The 13567-nt window shown below is 44.9% G+C and overlaps 1 protein-coding gene across 2 annotated transcripts in view; it reads right to left on the bottom strand.

Annotated features, from left to right (window-relative positions):
- LOC137063088 (beta/gamma crystallin domain-containing protein 2) overlaps positions 1-12419 on the bottom strand; it is a 40378-nt gene extending 27959 nt beyond the window's left edge. The window contains exons 1-3 of one of the 2 annotated variants that reach the window (XM_067434129.1): positions 12197-12419; positions 11515-11581; positions 6062-6363 (exon numbers count right to left, since the gene is read on the bottom strand). In XM_067434129.1, coding sequence (XP_067290230.1) covers positions 6062-6363; positions 11515-11581; positions 12197-12303 — 476 coding nt within the window. In that variant the 5' untranslated portion in view covers positions 12304-12419. The remainder of the gene's footprint in view (positions 1-6061; positions 6364-11514; positions 11582-12196) is intronic. The other variant, XM_067434128.1, reaches the window with a different exon arrangement.
- Between the last annotated feature and the right edge of the window lie 1148 nt (positions 12420-13567).

The following is a 13567-nucleotide window of genomic DNA, read 5'->3' as shown; positions in this document are numbered from 1 at the left end:
TACAACGCCATTTTGGCAGGCAGGAACAGCCGGCGCCAGCATGAGTTTCAAGGCAACAGAGTTCACTGCACACTTTAATTCAAAAGATATAGACTTGTCCATGGCAAAACTTAATAGATAAAACATAACAGATCTCTATAAATCATCCGGGGTGCTTTTCATGTGTATCGATAAAGAAGCGGTGTGGCGGGGTAGTCGAGTGGAGCGAGAGACATGGAGGCAGCGAGTGAGATTGAGAATGAGCGTCACCTGCGAGGCACAGCGGTCTCGAGCCTTATCATGAGGGAGCTCGGAGGCAATGCCAGTAAAGGACGAGAGGACCCAGGCCTGGACTTTATGTTACGTTTTGTTTATGTGGCCGTCTGTGAGGAGCTGCTCGCGTTACTTTTATTTTGTTTATTTATTTGATGAATGTTTTTTTAAATGTTCACCGCTAAAATTTTAAGAGAGAAAACATGTGAATAGATTAACATTATATGTTAGCAGTTAACGCAAACCCGTCCAAAACGGCGAGCCATAGGTGTTCCATAGGTCTGTTTTGGTGCATGCCAAATAAAATCAGTCATAACAATAAATGTAATTCAGTATTTTTCAGTATTTATTTAATGATTCTTAATTTAGTTTCAAATAGCCTTTCTGGATGTTATTTATATATAAAAGCACATGTTTTTTTCACTATTAAGTAGCCTATCGTATTTAATTGGAACTTATTTTTATCATTAGTTATGTGAGGCAAAAGTAGTTTCTCTCATTTGCTTTCCCCGTCTGTTCTGACATCGTGGCACACATCAGCTGTCCATCATGTTTAAATAATAAGGTTTAAACAGTCTGGTTTTAAATTATTTTATAGATACCAATGCTACAGCCGCTTCGATTGCCTGCCAAAATGGCGGTGTTTAGGCTGCGTGACGTCAACCTCCAGAGCTCTATACACACATTAGTGAAGGAATGGGTCGCTCTCAGGCGTGGTACCATGATAGGTTTCCCCTGACCCGACCCAATGCTGAACATCTCCAGCTCATTCTCCAGCCATAAGAATCATGAGAGACTCACTCAGCAGAATATTTCACAGCAGGCTCTGACTACACACTCGAATCTCAAGCCAACTGTGATATAAATAGGATTTAAAATAAGAAGTGTCACCTTAAGAAAATGAAACAACCAAGGTGTTACTATTCTTGGACTTGGAGAGTGTTTTATCAGCTCGGCTTCCTGTCGAGCATGAAAGAACAGTGGACAAGCTTGCTTTGTGTGTGTGTGTGTGTGTGTGTGTGTGTGTGTGTGTGTGTGTGTGTCTGTGAGACAGCTTACAGCATTTGTTCTGGGCTACATGGAGAGAAACCTATGCCAACAGCCTCTCATCAGCACACCGTCAGCAAACACACGATACAGATGTGAGGCTCCTCAGAGGTTGGTTTGTTACTCCACTCACACTCACACACTCACTCACACACTCACTCACACACTCACTCACTCACTCACTCACTCACTCAGACTCACTCATACACATTCACTCACACACTCACACACTCACTCACTCACTCACTCACTCACTCACTCACTCACTCACACACTCATACACACTCACACACTCACACACTCACACACTCACACACTCACACACTCACACACTCACTCACTCACTCACTCACACACTCACTCACTCACTCACTCACTCACTCACACACACACACTCACTCACTCACTCACTCACTCACTCACTCACTCACTCACACTCACTCACTCACTCACTCACACACTCACACACTCACTTACACACTCACTCACACACTCACTCATAGACTCACAGACTCACTCAAACACTCACTCACACACACACTAACTAACACACTCACTCATAGACTCACAGACTCACTCACACACACACTCACTCACTCACTCACTCACTCACTCACTCACTCACTCACTCACTCACTCACACACACACTCACTCACTCACTCACTCACTCACTCACTCACTCACTCACTCACTCACTCACTCACTCACTCACTCACTCACTCACTCACTCACTCACTCGCTCACTCGCTCAGTCACAGACTCACAGACTCACAGACTCACTCACACACTAACTCACACACTCACTCACAGACTCACAGGCTCACTCACACACTCACTCACACACTCACTCATAGACTCACAGACTCACAGACTCACTCACACACTAACTCACACACTCACTCACAGACTCACAGGCTCACTCACACACTCACTAACTCACACACTCACTCATAGACTCACAGACTCACTCAAACACTCACTCACACACTCACTAACTCACACACTCACTCATAGACTCACACACTCACTCATAGACTCACAGACTCACTCAAACACTCACTCACACACTCACTAACTCACACACTCACTCATAGACTCACAGACTCACTCACTCAATCACACACACACTCACTCAAAGACTCACTTACTCACTCACACACTCACTCAAAGACTCACTCACTCACAGACTCACTCACTCACAGACTCACACACTCACTCACACACTCATAGACTCACAGACTCACACACTCACTCAAAGACTCACTCACTCACAGACTCACTCACTCACAGACTCACTCACTCACAGACTCACTCACACACTCACTCACACACTCACTCACTCATAGACTCACAGACTCACAGACTCACTCACACACACTCACAGACTCACTCACAGACTCACTCACACACTCACTCACACACTCACACACTCACTCACACACTCACTCACACACTCACTCACACACTCACTCACACACTCACTCACACACTCACTCACTCACACACTCACTCATAGACTCACAGACTCACTCACACACACACTCTCACAGACTCACTCACTCACAGACTCACACACTCACTCACTCACACACTCACTCACACACACACTCATAGACTCACAGACTCACAGACTCACTCACACACTCACTCACAGACTCACTCACACACTAACTCACACAATAACTCACTCACTCACACACTCATAGACTCACAGACTCACAGACTCACTCACACACTCACTCACAGACTCACACACTCACTCACACACTCACTCATAGACTCACAGACTCACTCACACACACACTCACTCACAGACTCACTCACTCACAGACTCACAGACTCACTCACTCACTCACACACTCACACACTCACTCACAGACTCACTCACACACTAACTCACACAATAACTCACTCACTCACACACTCATAGACTCAGACTCACAGACTCACTCACAGACTCACTCACACACTCACTCACACACTCACTCACACACTCACTCACTCACACACTCACTCACACACTCACTCACTCACACACTCACTCACACACTCATAGACTCATAGACTCACAGACTCACAGACTCACTCACACACTCACTCACACACTCACTCACACACTCACTCACACACTCACTCACACACTCACTCATAGACTCACAGACTCACTCACACACACACTCACTCACAGACTCACTCACTCACAGACTCACACACTCACTCACTCACTCACAGACTCACTCACACACTAACTCACACAATAACTCACTCACTCACACACTCACTCACACACTCATAGACTCACAGACTCACAGACTCACTCACACACTCACTCACAGACTCACTCACACACTAACTCACACAATAACTCACTCACTCACACACTCACTCACACACTCATAGACTCACAGACTCATAGACTCACTCACTCACAGACTCACTCACACACTAACTCACACAATAACTCACTCACTCACACACTCACTCACACACTCATAGACTCACAGACTCACAGACTCACTCACACACTCACTCACAGACTCACTCACACACTCACTCACACACTCACTCATAGACTCACAGACTCACTCACACACACACTCACTCACAGACTCACTCACTCACAGACTCACACACTCACAGACTCACACACTCACAGACTCACACACTCACTCACTCACTCACACACTCACTCACAGACTCACTCACACACTAACTCACACAATAACTCACTCACTCACACACACACACATACACACACACACACACACACACACACACACACACACACACTCTGAAGCACTGAAGCTCAGATGGGGTAGCCGAGAAGAACGCATTAATGGAATCATGATATGGAGATGCTCAGAGTGTGTGTGTGTGTGTGTGTGTGTGTGTGTGTGTGTGTGTGTGTGTGTGTGTGTGTGTGTGTGTGTGTGTGTGTGTGTGTGTGTGTGTGTGTGTGTGTGTGTGTGTGTGTGTGTGTGTGTGTGTGTGCCCTGCAGATCTCTGCAGTGTCTTTCTGCTGATTAACTGTCTGTCAGGCTTGTCTGAACTAGTGCCTCTACAGATCGTCTGTCTGTAGGACTGTAAAGCTTCTGCTTCAATAAAGACACTTCATTACAGAAATCCTCTGAACACTTCCCTAAAACCCAAACCCCAAAACATGTTCTTCTTGATTATCTGTCGCTGTACTCACACATCTTCACCACCTTTATTCACACAAAACATCACTTATTTATCCATCTCAAATTATATTTATCGCTATGGCACTTTTTACAATACACGTTTACAAAGAATCTTTACAGGAAGTCACACTGTCGATAATGCCGTAGTGCTTCAGTGCCAGGCAATGTGATTATAGACACAGATGACTGTGTGTGTGTGTGTGTGTGTGTGTGTGTGTGTGTGTGTGTGTGTGTGTGTGTGTGTGTATCAGAGCTGCAATGACTCAAACAGGAGTCATTAAGACAATTAAGAGATTTAAATGTTGGTCATTAGGGTTAGGGTTCAAAAGCGCTATACAAATGCAACAAATGTAATTACTGTTATTATAATGCATTAATGAAGATATGTCTGGTATATTCGCAAATAACTAATTTATTGATTTTACAATTGAAAATGTAACCACTCTACAAATTTCCAAAGTTTAATCAAATAAACACACACTCACACAACCCTGTGTGAAATATCACTGTGACAGGCATGAATGCGTCACACACACGAGTGAGAAACAGCCGCAGTCGTTTACAGCTCAATAAAGTGCAGATATGATCCATAATTATCAGCGTCAGATCTGGTAATACGTCACATCAACAGCTTCTGTGTGTGAGACACCACGACGGATAACAGAAAAAACACACACTCACTCACTCACTCACTGAAACACACTCACTCACAGACTCACTCACTCACTCACACACTCACTCACTCACTCACTCACAGACTCACTCACTCACTCACTCACCCACAGACTCACTCACTCACTCACTGAAACACACTCACTCACACACTCACTCACACTCACTCACTCACTCACTCACTCACTCACTCACTCACACACTCACTCACACACTCACTCACAGACTCACTCACAGACTCACTCACACACTCACTCACAGACTCACTCACTCACAGACTCACTCACTCACTCACTCACTCACTCACAGACTCACAGACTCACTCACTCACACACTCACTCACACTCACTCACTCACTCACTCACTCACTCACACACTCACTCACACACTCACTCACACACTCACTCACAGACTCACTCACACACTCACTCACAGACTCACTCACTCACTCACTCACAGACTCACTCACTCACAGACTCACTCACTCACAGACTCACAGACTCACTCACTCACTCACAGACTCACTCACTCCCTCACTCACAGACTCACTCACTCCCAGACTCACTCACACACTCACTCACTCACTCACTCACATTTTACATTAAAAAAAAACAATTTAGTATGTTTATGAATTTATTTACATTGTGTGGACCGCTAGCTGGCGATCTCAGGTTTATATTAAACTGTAATAAGTGTTACACAAGGTAATATAAGCAAGTACACTCTCTCTCTCTCTCTCTCTCTCTCTCTCTCTCTCTCACACACACACACACGCACTCTTTCACGCACTTTCACAAACACACTCTCTTTCTCTCTCTCTCTCTCTATCTCTCTCACACACACACTCACACATAAACACACACACACACACTCTCTCACACACTCAGTCTCTCTAACGTTGACTTACTGTGTGTGTGTGGGCTCTGAATGACATACAGAAGGCTCCACCGGCTCCTCCCTTCCTCCGCTGCTGTGTGTGTGTGTCTCTCTCTCTGCTGTCACACACTCTGTGCCGCTGCTGTGTGTGTGTGTGTCTCTCTCTGCTGTCACACACTCTGTGCCGCTGCGGTGTGTGTGTGTGTCGGCCTGTATCTGTCTCTGCTCTCTCCGGCTGAACTGGAAAAGGCGTCTGAGGAATCCGTCAGCAGGAGCTGTGGAGCCGCGGTCCTCCGTCTGTGACGCACTGCTGCCGTCACACAGCTGCGACTCCTGGGGGGGGGGGGGGGGGGGGGGGAGTGAGAGGGGGAGAGAGAGAGGGGGGGAGCGGGAGAGGGAGAGAGAGGAAGAGAGAGAGCGGGAGAGGGAGAGGGGGGGGGAGTGAGAGAGAGAGAGAGAGAGAGAGGAGCCTTCAGTAGCAGCAGTCTCTCTCTCTCTCTCACACATCCCTCCCCAAGTACATCCCAGCCTAAGCCTTAACCCCTTCAGTGCTGAACCACCACAAAACAGAAGAGTAAAAAGAAATAAAGAAATTTCTTAGCTCATTATTCTGTAATTTCTCTCTTATTTAACACACTTGTCCTCTCTTTTAAAACGTCCGAATTGAGCGTAGTTAGTATGAAAATCTCATATTACCTTCTACCCACAGAGTAGTATGACAGTAGTATGAGAGTAGAATGAGAGTAGAATGACGGTAGTATGAGGGTAGTATGACGGTAGTATGAGGGTAGTATGACGGTAGTATGAGGGTAGTATGAGAGTAGAATGAGAGTAGAATGACGGTAGTATGAGGGTAGTATGACGGTAGTATGAGGGTAGTATGACGGTAGTATGAGGGTAGTATGACGGTAGTATGACGGTAGTATGACGGTAGTATGAGGGTAGTATGACGGTAGTATGACGGTAGTATGAGGGTAGTATGAGGGTAGTATGAGGGTAGTATGACGGTAGTATGACGGTAGTATGAGGGTAGTATGACGGTAATATGAGGGTAGTATGACGGTAGTATGACGGTAGTATGACGGTAGTATGACGGTAGTATGACGGTAGTATGACGGTAGTACGACGGTAGTACGAGGGTAGTACGACGGTAGTATGAGGGTAGTACGACGGTAGTATGAGGGTAGTATGACGGTAGTATGAGGGTAGTATGAGGGTAGTATGACGGTAGTATGAGGGTAGTATGAGGGTAGTATGACGGTAGTATGAGGGTAGTATGAGGGTAGTATGACGGTAGTATGACGGTAGTATGAGGGTAGTATGAGGGTAGTATGACGGTAGTATGAGGGTAGTATGAGGGTAGTATGACGGTAGTATGAGGGTAGTATGACGGTAGTATGAGGGTAGTATGAGGGTAGTATGACGGTAGTATGACGGTAGTATGAGGGTAGTATGAGGGTAGTATGATGGTAGTATGACAGTAGTATGAGAGTAGTATGAGAGTAGTATGAGAGTAGTATGACAGTAGTATGAGAGTAGTATGACAGTAGTATGACAGTAATATGACAGCAGTATGAGAGTAGTATGATAGTAGTATGACAGTAGTATGACAGTAGTATGAGAGTAGTATGACAGTAGTATGACAGTAGTATGACAGTAGTATGACAGTAGTATGAGAGTAGTATGACAGTAGTATGAGAGTAGTATGACAGTAGTATGACAGTAGTATGAGAGTAGTATGACAGTAGTATGACAGTAGTATGACAGTAGTATGACAGTAGTATGAGAGTAGTATGACAGTAGTATGACAGTAGTATGACAGAAGTATGAGAGTAGTATGACAGTAGTATGACAGTAGTATGAGAGTAGTATGACAGTAGTATGACAGTAGTATGAGAGTAGTATGACAGTAGTATGACAGTAGTATGAGAGTAGTATGAGAGTAGTATGACAGTAGTATGAGAGTAGTATGAGAGTAGTATGAGAGTAGTATGAGAGTAGTATGACAGTAGTATGACAGTAGCATGAAGTAGCATGAGAGTAGTATGAGTAGTATGAGAGTAGTATGACAGTCGCATGAGAGTAGTATGAGAGTAGTATGACAGTAGTATGACAGTAGTATGAGAGTAGTATGAGAGTAGTATGAGAGTAGTATGAGAGTAGTATGAGAGTAGTATGGCAGTAGTATGACAGTAGTATGACAGTAGTATGACAGTAGTATGACAGTAGCATGACAGTAGCATGACAGTAGTATGAGAGTAGTATGACAGTAGTATGAGAGTAGCATGACAGTAGTATGAGAGTAGTATGAGAGTAGTATGAGAGTAGTATGAGAGTAGTATGAGAGTAGTATGGCAGTAGTATGAGAGTAGTATGACAGTAGTATGACAGTAGCATGACAGTAGTATGAGAGAGTAGTATGAGAGTAGTATGAGAGTAGTATGACAGTAGTATGACAGTAGTATGACAGTAGTATGAGAGAGTAGTATGAGAGTAGTATGACAGTAGTATGACAGTAGTATGACAGTAGTATGACAGTAGCATGACATTAGTATGAGAGTAGTATGAGAGTAGTATGACAGTAGAATGACATTAGTATGAGAGTAGTATGAGAGTTGTATGACAGTAGTATGACAGTAGCATGACAGTAGCATGAGAGTAGTATGAGAGTAGTATGAGAGTAGTATGACAGTAGTATGACAGTAGTATGACAGTAGCATGACAGTAGCATGACAGTAGTATGAGAGTAGTATGACAGTAGTATGACAGTAGTATGACAGTAGCATGACAGTAGCATGAGAGTAGTATGACAGTAGCATGAGAGTAGTATGAGAGTAGTATGAGAGTAGTATGGCAGTAGTATGAGAGTTGTATGAGAGTTGTATGACAGTAGTATGACAGTAGTATGAGAGAGTAGTATGAGAGTAGTATGACAGTAGTATGACAGTAGTATGACAGTAGCATGACATTAGTATGAGAGTAGTATGACAGTAGTATGACATTAGTATGAGAGTAGTATGAGAGTTGTATGACAGTAGTATGACAGTAGCATGACAGTAGCATGAGAGTAGCATGAGAGTAGTATGACAGTAGCATGACAGTAGTATGACAGTAGTATGACAGTAGTATGACGGTTAGGGTTAGGGTTAACAATCGGCATTGTAAAAAGTGCTATATAAATAAACGTTACTTGACTTGTGCTGCCATTGACCCAGTTTAACAGAGAAGAACAAGAACATAGCATGTTCGATTAAGGTGTGTGTGTTAAATTAAAAATTAAATTAAAGGTGTGAAACCTTGGCTGGACCAAACAGATGAAATTTGGTCAGACGAAAAGAGGTCGCCTCGGTCCGGATCAAACTGATCAAAGGTTTGGTTGATTTCTAGTGTGAACGCATTTTCTGTATGGTTCAGAGATTCAGAGTATTGACAGGAAGAGGGTTCCTGCGGTTCCTGCGTTCATTGGTCTCTCTCCAAATGGAGGTGCCAGGGCTCGCAGGATTGCTTGCAATCTCTCCTCCTTCCTGCCGGCAATGCTAAAAATGTTCGCACCACGAGGACGGTTATTTGGCGAGTTTGAACTAGCCTCGAGTATAGTTGGTGCTGCAGGTAGTAATGCCAAAATAATAACAGTATAGTGCAGCGATATGCATCTGTTCATTCATTATCGTCAAAGTTATACCCACCGATTCGACAACACGTTGACGTCAGACACACACCCTTTTACAAGCCAATCAATGTCAAAATGCACACACAGACGATGACAACAGGAGGCAGTGATCTAGAGTTCTTTAGTGCGCTCGCATGATAACGAGGTGAAACCAAACCAAAACTAACCCAATGGATAACATTTATCCAAGCATGAACTTTGGTTTAGACTTTCAGGTGTGAAAACGCCCTCAGACACTCACACACACACTCACACACATATCCTCACTCAGACCCACACACACAAACACACAGACAGGCACACGCACACAGACAGACACACACACACACACTCAGACAGACCCACACACACAAACACACAGACACAGACAGGCACACGCACACAGACAGACACACACACACTCAGACAGACCCACACACAGACAGGCACACTCACACACACACTCACACACATATCCTCACTCAGACCCACACACACAAACACACAGACAGGCACACGCACACAGACAGACACACACACACACTCAGACAGACCCACACACACACAGACACAGACAGGCACACTCACACAGACAGACACACACACACACACACACTCAGACAGACCCACACACACAAACACACAGACACAGACAGGCACACGCACACAGACAGACACACACACACTCAGACAGACCCACACACACAAACACACAGACACAGACAGGCACACTCACACAGACAGACACACACACACTCAGACAGACCCACACACACAAACACACAGACACAGACAGGCACACTCACACAGACAGACACACACACACACACACTCAGACAGACCCACACACACAAACACACAGACACAGACAGGCACACTCACACAGACAGACACACAAACACACACACACTCAGACAGACCCACACACACAAACACACAGACACAGACAGGCACACTCACACAGACAGACACACACACACACACACACACTCAGACAGACCCACACACACAAACACACAGACACAGACAGGCACACTCACACAGACAGACACACAAACACACACACACTCAGACAGACCCACACACACAAACACAGACAGACACACACACACATACACACACTCAGACAGACACACACACACACACTCAGACAGACCCACACACACAAACACACAGACAGGCACACACACACACACACAGACAGACACCCACACACACAAACACACACACAGACAGACACACACACACACACACACTCAGACAGACCCACACACACAAACACACAGACAGGCACACACACACACACACACAGACAGACACAAACACACAGACAGACACACACACACTCAGAAAGACCCACACACACATTCAGACAGACCCACACACACAAACACTCACACAGACACACACACACACACACACACAATCAGAAAGACCCACACACACATTCAGACAGACCCACACACACAAACACACAGACACAGACAAACATACACACACTCAGAAAGACCCAAACACACAAACAAACAGACAGGCACACGCACACAGACACACACACACTCAGACAGGCCCACACACACATACAGAGAGACCGACACACACACACTCACAGACAGACAGACAAACAGACAAACACACACACACACACACTCAGACAGACACACACACACATACAGAGAGACAGACACACACACACTGACAGACAGACAGACACACAGAGAGAGAGAGAGAGAGAGAGAGAGAGAGAGAGAGAGAGAGAGAGAGAGAGAGAGAGAGAGAGAGAGAGAGAGAGAGAGAGAGAGAGCACTCACACACACTCTCTCTCACACACACACCTGAGCTGGTGCTTCTGTGTTCAGGTGCTGCTCAGGTGTTTGGTCTTGATCAGCGTCTCTGCTCTCACTGAGAGAAATAAACAAATCAGAGGAACATGCAAAGCATTAATACTGAGCTACAGCCAGAAACCGCCTTCAGCTCCAACTGATATCAGATTCTCTCCAGAGACACACACACAGAGAGAGAGAGAGAGAGAGAGAGAGGGGGGGGGGGGGGGAAGAGAGAGAGAGAGAGAGAGAGAGGGGGGGGGGAGAGAGAGAGAGAGAGAGAGAGAGAGAGAGAGAGAGAGAGAGAGAGAGAGAGAGAGAGGGGGGGGGGGGGGGAGAGAGAGAGAGAGAGGGGGGGGGAAGAGAGAGAGAGAGAGAGAGAGAGAGAGAGAGAGAGAGAGAGAGAGAGAGAGAGAGAGAGAGAGAGAGAGAGAGAGAGACACACCCTGAGCTATTAAATGACTCTTTTCTTTTACATTTTTCCAGCCCGTTTGACAGGAGAAATAAAATCATCTGCAGTAAAGACACTTTAACTGCAGAAGAACAGAAACTATGTGATCGTTTAATTCTGGCACAGAAAAACTCAAAACAAACTCAAAGACGACAGAAACACAAACACACACACACACACGGGCCTCGACTTCACTCGTTTAACAGCTAAAAATAGAAGGAAGGAAGAAAAACTGAGACGAACCTTTCTTCCCCCTCCGCGTCCACAGATTTACTCCTGGAAAAGAATCTGGAAATGTTTTTGGCGAAATCCTCGTGCCAGGACATCTGCCTCTTCACGTCGGACATCATGAGGACCCCCCCACACACACACACACTACCACCCGAGAGTCAAACACACCGAGCCGACCCTTCTCTCCATGGGCTCGGGTTAGCAGAGACCGAGGAGTTTGAGGAAGTTTGTTTGGGAGGAGTCAGAGTCAATCATCAACTCGTGGAGGAACAGAAGAGTTTGGTCTCCATAACATCCGCTAAACCGCGCGTGGAGTAAATAAACCCTGACTGCAGATTAATAAACAGTTATTAACAGTTATAAACAGCGCGCAGTGATGACAAAAGAGCGCCTGGAGCGGGTAAACTGTGTCACTGATAACAGCGTGTGATGCTCATCGCATCCTGAGATTAATAAACATAATCATCCTGAGATTAATAAACATAATCATCATGAGATTAATAAACATAATCATCATGAGATTAATAAACATAATCATCATGACGTAGCCTACAGTCATTTCTTTAGCGGATTAAAGAACTTTGTCTCAGCACAGATAGAAATAAAAGCAGCCTTGACTTTATTATTAATTCTGAAAGTGTTCACTGAAGAAGAGATTAATGTGGATTATCGTAGGACATTACGTCTGATGGTGATCGATGAACTGATCGATGATTCCGGAGATGTGTGTATGATTTCTACGGCAGTGGCGCCATCGCGTGTCCAGTCAATGAAACGCGTGTGCGTGTGCGTGCGTGTGCGTGTGCGTGCGTGTGTGTGTGTGTGTGTGTGTGTAAGACGGAGACACTTTAGTACATTTCATTTTCTATTCAAATAAAATCGTTTTGATTGTTTTTTTATGGGATAATCTGTCCTAATTCTCCCGCTATGTCTTCAAAAACACTTGGGAACCAAACAGATATTTCTCCAAATATCATCTTTTGTGTCCACATTAGAAAGAAGTCAAGTCATCTTTATTGATATCGCTCTTCTCCAACGCCGACTGTGTCAGAGCAGCGTCAGTGTTAAACAGGACAATACTGCAGCAGGGTTAGATCTGGCTGTACATGTTGATGAAAGTTGTAGAGTAAAGGATGACAGCGATAACTTCTGTTCTCTTAGCATCACTAAAACCTGAAGCAGCTTTGATGATCACACTCGCTTTTTCATTATTCATAACCACATGAAAGGTGCACAAGATATTTTAATAAATACTAATGAAAAACAAACTAAACCAACATCAGTTTTACAGCGATACACAAATAAACAACACAATTTCAGTGAAAGTGTGAAGTGAGGCGTTATGAGTACAGTCACTCAAACACACACACACACACACACACA

Source organism: Pseudorasbora parva, chromosome 23 (assembly GCF_024679245.1).
Source record: "Pseudorasbora parva isolate DD20220531a chromosome 23, ASM2467924v1, whole genome shotgun sequence".
Lineage (NCBI taxonomy): Eukaryota > Metazoa > Chordata > Actinopteri > Cypriniformes > Gobionidae > Pseudorasbora > Pseudorasbora parva.
This window is presented reverse-complemented; position numbering and strand designations above follow the sequence as displayed.